Source organism: Carya illinoinensis, chromosome 12, assembly GCF_018687715.1.
Source record: "Carya illinoinensis cultivar Pawnee chromosome 12, C.illinoinensisPawnee_v1, whole genome shotgun sequence".
Taxonomy (NCBI): Eukaryota; Viridiplantae; Streptophyta; class Magnoliopsida; order Fagales; family Juglandaceae; genus Carya; species Carya illinoinensis.
This window is the reverse complement of record NC_056763.1, coordinates 25,078,881-25,092,327: the sequence shown is the minus strand read 5'-3', so window position 1 is coordinate 25,092,327 and position 13,447 is coordinate 25,078,881. Positions and strand designations below refer to the sequence as shown.

The following is a 13,447-nucleotide window of genomic DNA, read 5'->3' as shown; positions in this document are numbered from 1 at the left end:
TTTTATAACACGTGTTGTGAAATTTGTGAAATATTTTAGAACACAACACGTGTTATAAAATAACTCCTACGATTTCATGACGTCGATCCTCCCCAATATCATGAACAACTACTACCGGTCATCTTGGCCAAAAAAAAAAAAAAACTACTACCGGTAATGTTGTACTGCTTTTGTAGTGGTTTTGAATCGGAGGTGTACGTGGTACTAGATGAGTGGCTAGGCTAGCATGCATTTGTTGAGATCAGGTACCACCCATAGTTCTTTTACATTAATTAATGACATATAGCATGCATGCCAATTAAATAAGCCTTAATTGTTCGGTGGCCGATTAACTAATTGACGTGCACTCCACTAATAAAGGAAATTGAATTTTTGTAACTAATTTATTATAATTAAAAGATTATTTATAATCAATTTTAGTTAGAAATAATTATTTTGTTAGAATTAATTTATTGTAAATAAACAATTTTTTTATAGTGAAATTTTTTTAATAACATGACATTATTAGTACTGGCCGGTTCATTGATCATAGTAGACATTAATCCTGGGAGGCAAAACAATTGATGTTTTTCATTATATATAAATCGAGTAATGATAGATATAATCATTTACCACAAACATGATCTAGATGTAACTGGGATTTATTGTTTCAAAATGAATCGTTCATTATATTATCATGATTACACATTGGCATTACAATTGTAATAAGTCAAAATAATAAGAAGATCGAGTATTGCTAGGTACAAGCTGTCTTAAATAGATAAGTCTCATATGAGTATAATTTGTAAAAAAGTAAATCTCGCTAATAAAGAATAGTTTTTTTTGCAATTATTTTATGTGTGATTCACTTTTTTACAAAGAATTGTATGAAACTTATCTATTTGAGAATTGTACAAGAGGAAACAAAACCGTGCAGGTTTTTAAGACACAGGTTCAAACCAATGGTCATGATCTTTATCTTAATGATCATCATCCAATTAACAGTTGTACAAGAATTTGACAACTCAAGTAATAATGGATCATTTTCAATTCATGGGGACCAAAATAAGTCTGCACACTTTGAAAAGTTGAAGAAATTAACAACTATATATTATATATTTCATTTTCACTTAAATTGAATAGTGTCTAATTAATATAAAATATGCGATCTTTAAATAATTTCACTCATCGATATTAATCATTCTTAGAAACACAATGATCGACTAAAATATTTTATATTTTACACTGAATGAACAATATCTCTTTGGAGCGAGAATAGAGAGCAACCTTATCCTTTATATATCCACTTATCATGCATTGGTTTGGATGGAATTAACTTATGGTCTAACTTATGGTCTTAAAGTCTTAATATTAACCACTTTTCCTCCATATTTTCTCCAGTTCTCTGGCAAAGAACTTTTGTCTTCCAACAACGATGGTAATATGGTCTTTCTTCTCAATCACTTTGACCCGGGCACGAGGGATTTTTGCTTGCAAATTGTAGCTGCATTCAACTGGAATAAGTTCATCGTCTTGTCCATGGAACACAGTAACGTCGCACTTGAGGTGTTCTCGGACTGCATCCACGTACGCGTCAAGCTTGCTAGCGGTGCCGCAGAAGACGTTGTGCAGCGTATGCCATGCAGCGTTATGCGTATGCAAGAAGAAACCCTCCAGCAAGAATGTCCTAATCCTGCATAGAAGACAACAGCAATGATAAGTAGAAGGAGAGTTTGAGATCAAGATAAGTAATTAATTTTACGACCATGATCATGATGAAAGTTGTTAAATGTCTTGTCCAAAAGAGGTTGGAATGAATTATATTGAACATGGCCAACAACGCGCGCGCGCACATTGAATGAAAACCACGAGGAATTCAACATCTGTGACCCCATGTCGGTTGTGACTCAGTCTGAATTTGACAAATCTTCCGACATAGCCGGCAAAAATTAAGAACTGGGCAATACTGTATTCAGATTTCCTTAGAATAGTAACAGCAGGCACGTATATACGTTGCACTTTCGGTGGAATATGATTAATTCATAAAGAAAATAGAATATCCTACAATCTTTTATCTTACTAATAATTTTATATAATACTGATGGAAAACATCACATCAATACAATGTGATAGAATTAATGTGGCCGTGAGGATCGGTAGAATATGGTACTATATATATATAACTGATCTTTGCTAAGAATTATATATACTGTATATTATTAGTATTATGAATGATGAAATTCAAAGTTAATCACTTTATGATATGATGAAAAAAGATGGGTAAATCTTATTTAATATTAATTTAGTAACGGGAGGTATTGGACAATGAAAATGCGTATTAGTTTTTATCATTAGCATCAACTTCCTTTAGACTCTTACAATCAAAATATATCATAATTATTAAGAAAAATTTTAGATATATAATACATTTAATAAAATATTTATATAACATAATTTAATTTAAATTCCCTCCATCAAAATACTGCTTCCCTTAGTCAGCAAAAAGAAATTGAGATTTGAGTTAAATACTCAATTGCACTTATAATAATATAGAAGAATGTAAAATAATTATATTTCAAATATTTTAAGCCACGCACCGACTACATAATATATGAATTTTATTATATACAATTAAAATTATTTATTAATCTATATATTAATATTAATTTATTTATATTTAAAATTTAAATTAATATTATTTTTAATAAAATTTATTTTTTAACCCATCACGTTAAATTAATATATAATTATAGAATAACCATATTTTTCTTAATATATATGGATCATCTCGCGGGAGACAATACATAAACGGTCAGTTAGAGCACTTAATGCGAAACGACTGACTACATCACTATCTACAAGACTTTGATATTGCAGTAGTACTACAAAACATTTGTAAGAGATGATGATCTGGCCCCCACTACGTTGAAGTTTGAACGACTGATCAATAACCGAGCGTATTGGGCCTTTTCTAAGTGAGCCGAGGGTGTAACACAAGGATGCTACCGACAAGACCAACTGGTATTTTCTTTTTCTTTTTTTCTTTTTTTTTAATATTTTTTTAAATAATTCATAATAACAATAAAAAATACTTACAAAATCAGGATGGATTTGGAATAAGAGATGACATCAACTCGTACTGAGTGATATTTTCTTATCCAAATTTTTATTTTAAAATTAATTATTAATTCAAAATGATCTCATCTCATCTCACTTTTTAATTTAAATATATAATTTTTTAAAATCATCTTATCTCATTTTAACTCAACAATCTTATTACTATTTATAAATCATCTAATCTCATCTCACTTCTTACTTCAAACATACTAAATTTTTAAAAATTATCTCGTCTCGTCTCAACTCAAAAATTTTATAATTATTCACAAACCATCTCAATTTATATCATAATCCAAACCGTTAAAAATAAAAATAAAAAACAAAACAAAACAAAACAAAAATTAAAAAAAAAAAAAATTATCGGAGAAATGCTCGTACAATTATCGGGATTCCAAGCATATTTCTTTATAAAGCCTTTTATAGCCCGTTTGATACATATTTCCTTTTCGTTGAATGTGCGTCATTTGAATTTTGAGTTTCATGTCGATACACAATGGGGAAAAGATCACTAAAAACCCTTATAATTTTGCATGACATGTTAAAATTTTAATTCCAAAATCAAGCAAAGATCCGTGATAAATATTAGTGTAATTATGGGAGTAATTTTTTTTTTTGAAAGGGTAATTGCGGGAGTAATTAATTGTAAGGGGACGGAATCGTAGAAGATTAATTTCATCCAAATATAGTCAGTATGGCGCATAAAGATATATATATATATAGTATTAATTCACGATGATCTTCTAGTCTTTTTCTATATAATGATCAAACGGTGGAGGTTTTGTGTTTGAATTTTGAACCAAAATAAAATATCAAAATAATAAAAAGAAGAAGAAAGTTGGTGTACTCGTTAAAATTTTATATATGCAAATAAATATCGGGAAATTAAAACCTTGTAGGTCATGAAAAAGGGGTATATCCATTATGATTTATTGAATGCAATGCAAAGTATTTGAGCTCTTAAATTAATCTGACATGGTCTATGTTGGTAGATAATGGAGTTGATCAATTACGTACCTGTTTCTAGTGACAAGTTTGGTGAGAAATTCCCACAGTCGATGGTTCTTGCAAATGAGCAAGCAAATCGTCCGGGAAATGTGCTCGTACCAGCATGCAATTGACGCTCCAAAAGCAATCGGGGGCCACACGCGCCTCGGAGCTACCCTTCTCATCACATATTGCGTACCTTGTTCACCCTTAGGCACCGGATAATATGGCTGCATGTGAGGTTATCCCCAAAAACGTACAGACAAGCAAACAAAATATAGCTATTATAAATTAATATATATATGTTGTACGTGATGCAGCTTGATATATTGATATGAATATTGGTGGAGTAGATAGATTATTGGACAAAAGGAAACTTACTGGTGCGATAAGGGTTAGAGATTTAACATAGCCAGGGTGCTTAACTGCGAGAGCCAGAGCCAAAATGCAACCTAAAGAATGAGCCACAATATGGAGGGATTTGACTTTGTATGGTTCGAGAACGGACCGTTCAATCATGTCTAAATGCTCTCTGAGCGTGTAAAGGGAGTCTGTTGGCTTAGGACTCCTTCCAAACCCAAGCAGATCAATGGCAAACAAGCGATAAGTTGACTTAGCTGCTCTTGAGAAATTTGGAAATAATGTTTCCGTCCAAAAAGCCGAAGTTGAAATGAAGCCATGAATGAACAAGACATCTTCTCGTGCTTTGTCTGACGTATTAATTCATAATTAAATACGTGAGTATAATAAATATAAGACCAAGTACTCCAAGAGTATTTGAGCTTAAATTATTTAAGGAGTTAGTAATAATAAAAAATGAAGAAATTGGGTTCAAGTAATTGACCTCTGGGTCCTTCGGCTCGAACAAAAAGAGTTTCTTTGCTAGACGAGGTCCACGATGTGCAAATTTTACAACAACAGTCGGACCACCTCGGAATGGGATGAAATTGCTGTCTTCCAAACTTTCCTTGGAGCATTTCAACAATGGTGGAGTTAACCTTGAATGTTGAGCGCACCGTGCCGTTCTTGATCTTCTCACAAGATTGTGCATTAAATGCCCTGTCCTCCTTGAGCCGTTTGAGCTCGGATACAGTGAAGTTCGAGACCTCGGACACCAAAGAAGGACGTGAATAGAGTGTGTCTGAGATCTCCTCCAGTTGTAGTTTGCTGGAACAAAGGCAAACAATCTTGGATTTGCCTCGTTCGGAGACCAATATTTTGCCACTACTAGTGATGGCTTCTTTGCCGGAGCAGCAGTAACATGGCTTCCATTCGTCTTCAATGAAGAAATCAGCTAACTTGTAAACAAAACAAAGAAGGAAATCAACAAGATCTAGCACAGAGAAAACAATGAAGCTGACAGCCTGGTTTATAACTCTTCCAGTCAGTACTAAAACCGATTTGGTTTTGCCCATGACAGCAATAGAATATTTCACAGAGCCACGAAATATAGTACCCGATGGTGGAATAGCCGCCGGCCGAGAGAGGACCGGAGAACACGAGATTGAGGGAATCACAATGAAAATGTATTATAAGCTGGCACGCATTGGCTTAATAAGATTTCAGAGAATCATTGGAAGGTACGTACCGACAGGCTCAGTTCTGTACATAGCTAGTATCTGTTTCTCTGATCTCCTCTCTTGACAAGTAAATCCTATGCTACCAAATGGAGAGAGTCAAGCTAATGAAAAGTAATACTTCTCCCATGCATGATGTTTCACGTCATGTAAGGAAAACGAGAGAGAGAGAGAGAGAGAGAGAGAGAGTTTTTTTTCCTTTCTCCGGCATGGAACAAGTGAAAGAGATGCATATATAAGAATGGGGGTATTTCATTTAACACGGTTTACTGGCAAGGCAAAAGGGTTAGGTGGTAGTTGAACCCCCAGAAGGAGAAACAAATTCTGCTCAGCAAGCATGTAGCCCACATGTACAACTTTCTTTTACTATATCTGCATAATTCTTCTTCCAATACAATCCAGTTTGTAAGTACAAGGATACAAACGTTTCTTCTCTCTTCGTGCCCATGAAAAGGAAATTAAGGATGGACCACTCATTTCTTGCTCATAAAAGAATTATAGGTGGCTCATTTGTTTTTTCTCATCCACTACGTTAGGCGCCTCTTCTTAATTATCAGTAAATAACCTGACTCATTAGTGTCAGAATTATTCTCTTTTTTTGTTTGACAATATGAACAGGTTTTTAAATCAATTCTAAACGTACGTCCGGTATTTATTGCAGCCCATGTTAGATGGGGCTAGGCAGATCAGCCCCATCTCCCTGTGCACATAGTCAAGGTTTAAACTTGGTATAATTAATAATCCTGGCTAAGTAAGGTTTAGTTTGAATAATAAAGTGAGATGGATAAATTAAGATAAAAATTAAAAGTTAAATAAAATATTATTTTTTAATATTATTACTATTTTGATATTTAAAAATATTGAATTGTTTATTATATTTTGTATAGAAATTTGAAAATTTTGAAATAATAAAATGAGATGAAATGAAATAAAACGAAACATTTTTACTATCCAAAACAAAGCCTAAGTGTAGAAGCATGCATGTATTGGTAAAAAGGTGAATTCTATCATAATTATTAACGTCGTGTTTCGCACGCCTTTAGGCCAGGTTCTTAGCAATTCGATCTTGAGCCTGTGAACATAAAGAAAACACCGTGAGACGGAGGTCATAGTGGTGACTAGGGAGTCTCCGATACCAAAATTAGTATCGCCTTAAAGTTTAGTGCAAGTATATAGAGAGTTCACAGTACTTGAGGATCGTTTTATATACATAGTCTATTGGGGTCAAACACCCATGCCTTGTGTTAGAGGATGTGTTCCTTTAGCAGTTTCTTTCGTCACGCTGCTTTAATGCGGTGTGGCATCTGGAATGGTGCATTTAATAATGTGATGCGGCTCTCTGGGATAGTGCATTTAATGTAGCGTGGCTTTCTGCCCCAGCAGAAAATCAAGAGCTCCCCGCGATCTGAGCTCACTTGTCTACTCAAGGCTATATGGGGTTAAGCTTTGTCGAGATGGCGTGTCCCTCCCTGTTTTGAGTTATGGTGGGTTTCCTGCTTTCAAGGTCATAGACCAATTCCTGCCCCAAGGTTTGGGGCCCTTTGATTAGGCTGATGGCTGGGTCGTTCGGTCTGCCTGGGCCTCTCGTGATATTGGGCTCAAGCTCTGAACTTTTGACCCGAGGGTAAAACTCCTTTACAATAATAATATATATGGTTTTTTTCTATATATATATATATATATTTTTTATGTATGGTAGGATTATTTTTTTGACAAAAAGTCTACGTAAAATTTATATATATATATATTTAAAATTTGTAAAAATCATTATTGGATGGCTAAACTTATATTTGAAATTGTAGTTGAGATATACGTACGCACGTACATGAGCATGAATTTTTTTATATATATAACGAGGCGGGAGGTTCGAATCTAGATTTTTTATTTAAAAAATAAAGTTGGATGCTGGAGGTTTGGAATGAGGTAATTGCAATACATCAAAGTATATTCATTAAATTCCCATAAACGCCTTTTTGTTTTTGGATTTTTTCACATATTAATTAATCATTAATACATTTGGATGACATGATTTTTTGATCTGCAGTGTCTTATATATATAAAATAAGAAAATTGCTACAGACATAATTAAAGAAATTATATAAAATAAATTTATAAATTGATATAGTTTTATGAAATTTGTTAGACCTATTTTATAATAAAAATAATTTTATAATCTGACATATTACATTAAATTATATTAATTTATAAATTTACTTGTGTGTAATTGCTTTGTAGCTAAAGTATTTTTTATAAAACAATTGTTTAAATGCAAAGCCTGTATTTAATTTGTTGATTTATCGAAAAAGTCTGCGTCAACAATATTTGAAAGGGCTTTGCTAGATGTAGTCGGTAAATACAAGCGAGATGCAAACGGCTGTACGGAATAAATAAAAAATAATAATTTTTTTTTCATAGTTGTACGGAATGAATAAAAAAAAGTTATAAAAATAATTTTTTTTTCATGTAGGTCTCATATTAATTCATTTTTTTAAAGCGACTGCACGCCACTTGCAGTTGTCGACTGCACAAATCATTTCTCTATTTGAAACTACCCACTTGAAATCCGTCACTACACAGCTATTTGGGAATTAAAAATCTTATAATTTTACGTCTTAATTGGTAATGATTATGCAATAGATTAATTACTTTCTAATGGCACCACAAGACATTATTCATATATATATTGCCATCGTATTTAATTTCTTCGTTTATATATATATATATACACACACACACAAGACACTACTTTCGCACGTGAAATCTCAAAATCACTAAAAATTTACAAAATGTGCACTTTATTTTATATATATTTATATATATTCACACGCGATACGTAAAAGAGTTTATAACATTAACTGCGTGGGGCCCTTTAAATTAATGCATTTCTAGACGCAATTAAATTAACTTTATCCAAATTGCATGATAAGCCACTCCAGAAGTTATAATTTCCTTGTAGCCGACGCAATATATATATATATATACACATATATTTTCCCATACCATGCATGCAAGCAAGTTTGCTGGTTCATGCAGCGAGGAGCCCACCTAGTTAATGGGATGATTCATCATGTTCATTATTTTTATACCCATTCTATGAATACCATGAAGAATTCCAAATATTGGGTTATGGAGATCATATGGGTCATATTTATGTCATAGACCCCAAGTCTCCTAGGCTCCTAGCGGTCTGCTCATGGCTAGGAGACTTGTTCAACTTTGTTCTTACCTGTATTTTTGTCAGGACATGCGAATTGTCTTGATTGTTTCTCAATTAAACTGCATCCAATTTTATTTATAGTTAAATTTATATTTTTTAAAGTTTGAATTCCAGAGTTTAGAGTACAAGAAATTAAAAACCTTTCACTTAAGAAAGGTATTATAATATTTACAATTATGATAGGTGCAAGCGGGAGGTAATCGACTGTACACGGGAGCTTATGTGAAAAAAAAAATAGAGCTCTCTCTCTCTCTTTTTCTCTTTCTTCTTCTGATTCTACCTTTCTGGGTTTGGTTTTTCTGCTTCATCTCTTTCTTTGCTTTTTTTTTTTTCTCGAGAAACTGTGAGAAAACTAAAGAGGCAATTGAATAGGGATATAGCTTTCCTTAATTATCTTGTCCGGGCTAATTTTGTATTTTTTGGCCCAAGATTTAAAAATAAAAAATAAAAAGAAATCGACAAGAGACAAAATCGAAAAATGCAACCGACGGAGAGCATTGGGTTCTAGACAAAAAATGTAAAAATGCTAAAAAATACATTGGTTTGTAGATGACGAGACACTTCCCTTCGTCTTTGTGGTTGGAGCTTCTCTTCTTCGTGCATTAATCGAGCTTCAACAATAGCTCTGGAAAAAAAAATTCCAACAACTACTCTATACATTTCCAAGACAAATCCACTATAGAACCCAATTTATCCTAATCTATGTTTCCCTCCCAAAAACCAGGAAAAATGAAATAGAACAATTAAATAGGTAGTCTCTATATCAAATAGCAAGTGGATCCAACATTATTGGGAAAAAAAAAAAAAATTGAAACGGGTATGCAGTAATAGAGGTCTCTGGGTTAGGGAAGGAGGATGAATGTTGGGTGAACTCTTCGATTTATTTACTGTGGGTTTCGTGGGTTGGAGCTTCTCTTGAAAATTTTACTTCTCTTTTTACCGTGTATTGAAACTTGTTTTGAAATTTTTTTGGAACAAATTTGTGCGAAATCAAGGTGTTCACTTCCTCCCTCTTGGTTGCCAACATAGTGTCGACACAACCAGTGCATTTCTGGTTCTCTTTTTGATTTCGATTTCTTCTACAACCTAGTGTATTTCTAATTTTCTAAGCTTCTTCTCTTTCCAATTTCCGAGCATGTACAACCCATACGATTTTTGTTTGTAAAAAATACACTAAGGGGGAAACAAAAGGGAATGAAAAAGAAATGGAGAAATGAGAGGAGAACCACGGATGGGGAGAAAAGAATTAAACAGTTCGTTTCATTTTCCCACGTGGAGGCCGATTGCGCGGCAGTTCCTTCAGACGGCTACAACAAGAATTATTCTAATATTTATAGTTATTTGAGTGAATATATAATGCAACATTAAATACTAAATAAATGACACGAGATCCACTTAATTCATGTATGTATCACTCTTAGTTTAAGAGGTTGTTTGGAAAGTAAGATGAGTTGAGATAGTTTGAAATGAAAGTTAAAAGTTTAATATTATTATAATATTAATTTTTAATATAATTATTATTTTAAAATTTTGAAATAATTAAATTATTTATTATATTTTATGTATAGATTTAAAAAAATTGTAATGATAAGATGAATTAAATGAGATGGATTAAGAACTGTGTTTTTGGTTCCAAATATCCCCGTCTCAAAACTTTATTTTTACAACCACCATACCATCAAAGCACCAACTCTTTATCGCGTGCATTGGTGAAGATCTTAAATGGGAGAGAGTCGAGAGACCAATCATGCATGTGCATTTTGCAAAAGGTTACCATTCCTTTTCTTTTTTCTTTTTTATTACTCAAGCATCAACTATATATAACTAAAAATCAAAATACATCAGTCTTGGTGTTCCTTATTTACATAATACTAAGGTGGATCTTTACCACCATGAAAGTTTAATAAATATTGCGGAATAAAGTTAAGTGGAAGATTTCCATAGGCCTGCGTTGAAATTATCCATTGTGTCAGATTGTGCATATATTAATTTTTGTTTTGATGTATTTTTATAACTTTCCATTCTTCGAAGTTGCCAAGAAGGTGGTTGATATCTCTGATGATGTTTTCATAGTCCAGTCCATGGATTGCTTTTTTCTATTTATTGCTTAAACAACCAAGTTTGAATTATCTTGAACTATCATTTTCTTGAGATGTAGTCTAACCGCTTTATTTATGATCATTAAGGTAGTTGATGCCTCACCTATGTTTGGATTGATGCTTTGTATGTAATCTATTTTTACCATAATTACCCTTCTAGAATATGATTTACAAATTGTAGTAATTGTACTACCTTATTTTCTAACCGCAATATCAAAAGTTAAGAGGTGGAAGCTTTGACGTGAAAAACTGTTAAGGTTTTCTGAAGCTTTTGACTTTTCTATCCAAGCTTTTGTATGCTCTTGGTATGATTTGAGGGTTTTTAAGACAAACATCTAGGGTGACAAGTTTTCTTGATCATGCATTGCTCTGTTTCTAAAATACACAGATTGTCCATTGTAATTGTGGCAAAAATTTGAAAATTTTGATGTTTTTCTATTGGGATCTTTAAACACTGAAAATGGTTAATAATGATTGCTATCCAAATTTTAATGGATTGGATTGCAACACATGTGATGTCCAGAGGCCATGGAGAACTTTTCTAAAGGATTCTAGTGTACATGCATTTGAGAAAGTGTTCCAAACTTTCAACATCTTCGTTACACATAGGACGAAAGGTTACTACTCAATGAGTAACATCTCCTCTCACATGCATAATGACATATTTTCTGTCTAGATGTGACAGAGCACATACCGTTGTTTGTAAGTATGTGTTAGCTAGGAATCCTAGGACTGATTTCCTTCACAAAATCATTCGATTTTCTTCTTAATTAAGAAGGCAATCCTCTCTCGAACCACTGGGTCCAACCATCCATGCATACCTTTGAATTAAGCAGCTATCAAGCACCGGCCGTCCATGTATAACTTTCCCGGCCACATTTAAAGCCCAACGGCAACGCGCGTTATATTTATAACAGACAAATTAGGTCGACTCTAGCTACCGTTTCTGATACAGAAAGAATTAACTCACAACAGAAGTCAACCCGCCGCCCACACTCTTTCATATTTTGCTAGCTCCTCTGAGTCTGATCTATAAGAGAATAGAGTTGACCACTGCTCCCCCCCACCGCTATTTATTCTGTTTCTCAACTTTCACCAACCTATGAATTAAGAAACGGTCGCAACTACGATGTGGTCCAGCTCCAGTTTTTGTTAATTTCAACCACGGTTTGACCTGATAGAGCTGTCCCTGTGACAGATAACAATGAGTTTCGAGAACCCAATACAATATTTTAATAAAACACAGAAATCATAGGTACCTTTATGGTAAGAAATTCCTAAATGGTCTTAGACCCGGGCCCCAATATCGTATCTTTCTATCCTCGATTTGATACTCATTAGGTTTATGTTGGCGTACATCGGTTTCGGCCCGGTAAATGATAAAACCTCGGCCTTGTTTTAATTTGGGCCTAGCCTAGCTTACTCGATTGGATCTATACACACGATTTGTTGAGTCTTGAGGCCCAATCTCCGTAGCTAACTTTGGCATTGTCGAGCGCTAGACATTTTCCCCCACTCCCGAACGCCGACAACTAGCACTGTTCATATGGGCCGGGTTTTACCCGACCTAGTCTGGAATCCGGTTATGGGTTTCGGTCCGGAATAAACCCAGGTCGGAACCCGCATCATCAAACCCGGGCCCATCCGACCCGGATACGGTTTGACAAACCGGGTTAACCCAGTACCTGGATTTAATAAAATCCTTTAGAAACCCTAGCGCCCCCCCCAGAGGCTGAAACTCAGACTCTCTTTCTCTCTATCTCTCTTGCGCCCCCCCTCCCCCGAATCTCACTCATCTCTCTCTCTCTCTCTCTCTCTCTCTCTCTCTCTCTCTCTCAGAAATAGCATTCAAGAACAACATCCTTTCTCTTTTTTCTTAGATGGCCATGAAGTTCTTCTCTCGGGGCTCGCCGAAGGTATTATTTCCGTTTTCTTCATCCTATTTCTTGGGCTCGAAGGTCTTCTCTCCACCTCTCTCTCTATCACACACGAAACCCTAGCCAGTGGCCACAAAGGTTTGTTCTCTACAATTTGGTTATGTTTTATTCCAATTTGGGTCTGTGTAACTTTTGTTTAGGTCAGATTTGTTGCATCATTCTTCACATCTTTTAGGGTTTTTTTCTTTTATTACTTTTTTTATTTGGGTCTGTTGTGATGAGAATGTACACTCTCTCACCGATGGCTTGTGGGAGCTCAGCTTTGACATCCATATGCCATATGACATCCATCCGAGCCTTCTAGACCCGGTAATTACTTCTCATTTGTTCAGAAATTTTTGTGCTACTAAATCAGAGTTTTTGGTTGGATTCTATCTAACCCTTTTGGTTTTTTGTCTCTCTTTTGCAGCCAAAGTCCAATAACTTCATGTGTATGAGTTCAACAAGCGCGATAGTGGAAGCCCTGCCTACCTACGATTGAGGCATAAATCGGTCAATGCCCTCAGCGATCTAGTCCCTTTCAGTAACAAGGTAATT

General features: G+C 34.3%; 1 protein-coding gene and 1 long non-coding RNA gene across 4 annotated transcripts; one reads left to right on the top strand and one right to left on the bottom strand.

Annotated features, from left to right (window-relative positions):
* Nucleotides 1-1,149: 1,149 nt before the first annotated feature.
* LOC122289065 (probable lysophospholipase BODYGUARD 3) lies at nucleotides 1,150-5,879 on the bottom strand. Of its 3 annotated transcripts, XM_043095979.1 has the most exons (5): nucleotides 5,669-5,877; nucleotides 4,925-5,374; nucleotides 4,462-4,790; nucleotides 4,111-4,310; nucleotides 1,150-1,672 (listed from the first exon to the last, which is right to left on the bottom strand). In XM_043095979.1, exons 1-5 carry the CDS (start codon nucleotides 5,688-5,690, stop codon nucleotides 1,351-1,353), a joined length of 1,323 nt encoding a protein of 440 aa, XP_042951913.1. In that variant the 5' UTR covers nucleotides 5,691-5,877; the 3' UTR covers nucleotides 1,150-1,350. The 3 variants fall into 3 exon arrangements, with proteins under 3 accessions (XP_042951913.1, XP_042951912.1, XP_042951911.1); XM_043095978.1 differs by having other exon boundaries at nucleotides 4,111-4,289; nucleotides 4,925-5,879; XM_043095977.1 differs by having other exon boundaries at nucleotides 4,925-5,877.
* A 7,087-nt stretch (nucleotides 5,880-12,966) lies between these two features.
* LOC122289429 lies at nucleotides 12,967-13,447 on the top strand. Its single transcript, XR_006236158.1, has 2 exons — nucleotides 12,967-13,219; nucleotides 13,320-13,447. It is a non-coding gene; the product is annotated as an uncharacterized LOC122289429 (long non-coding RNA).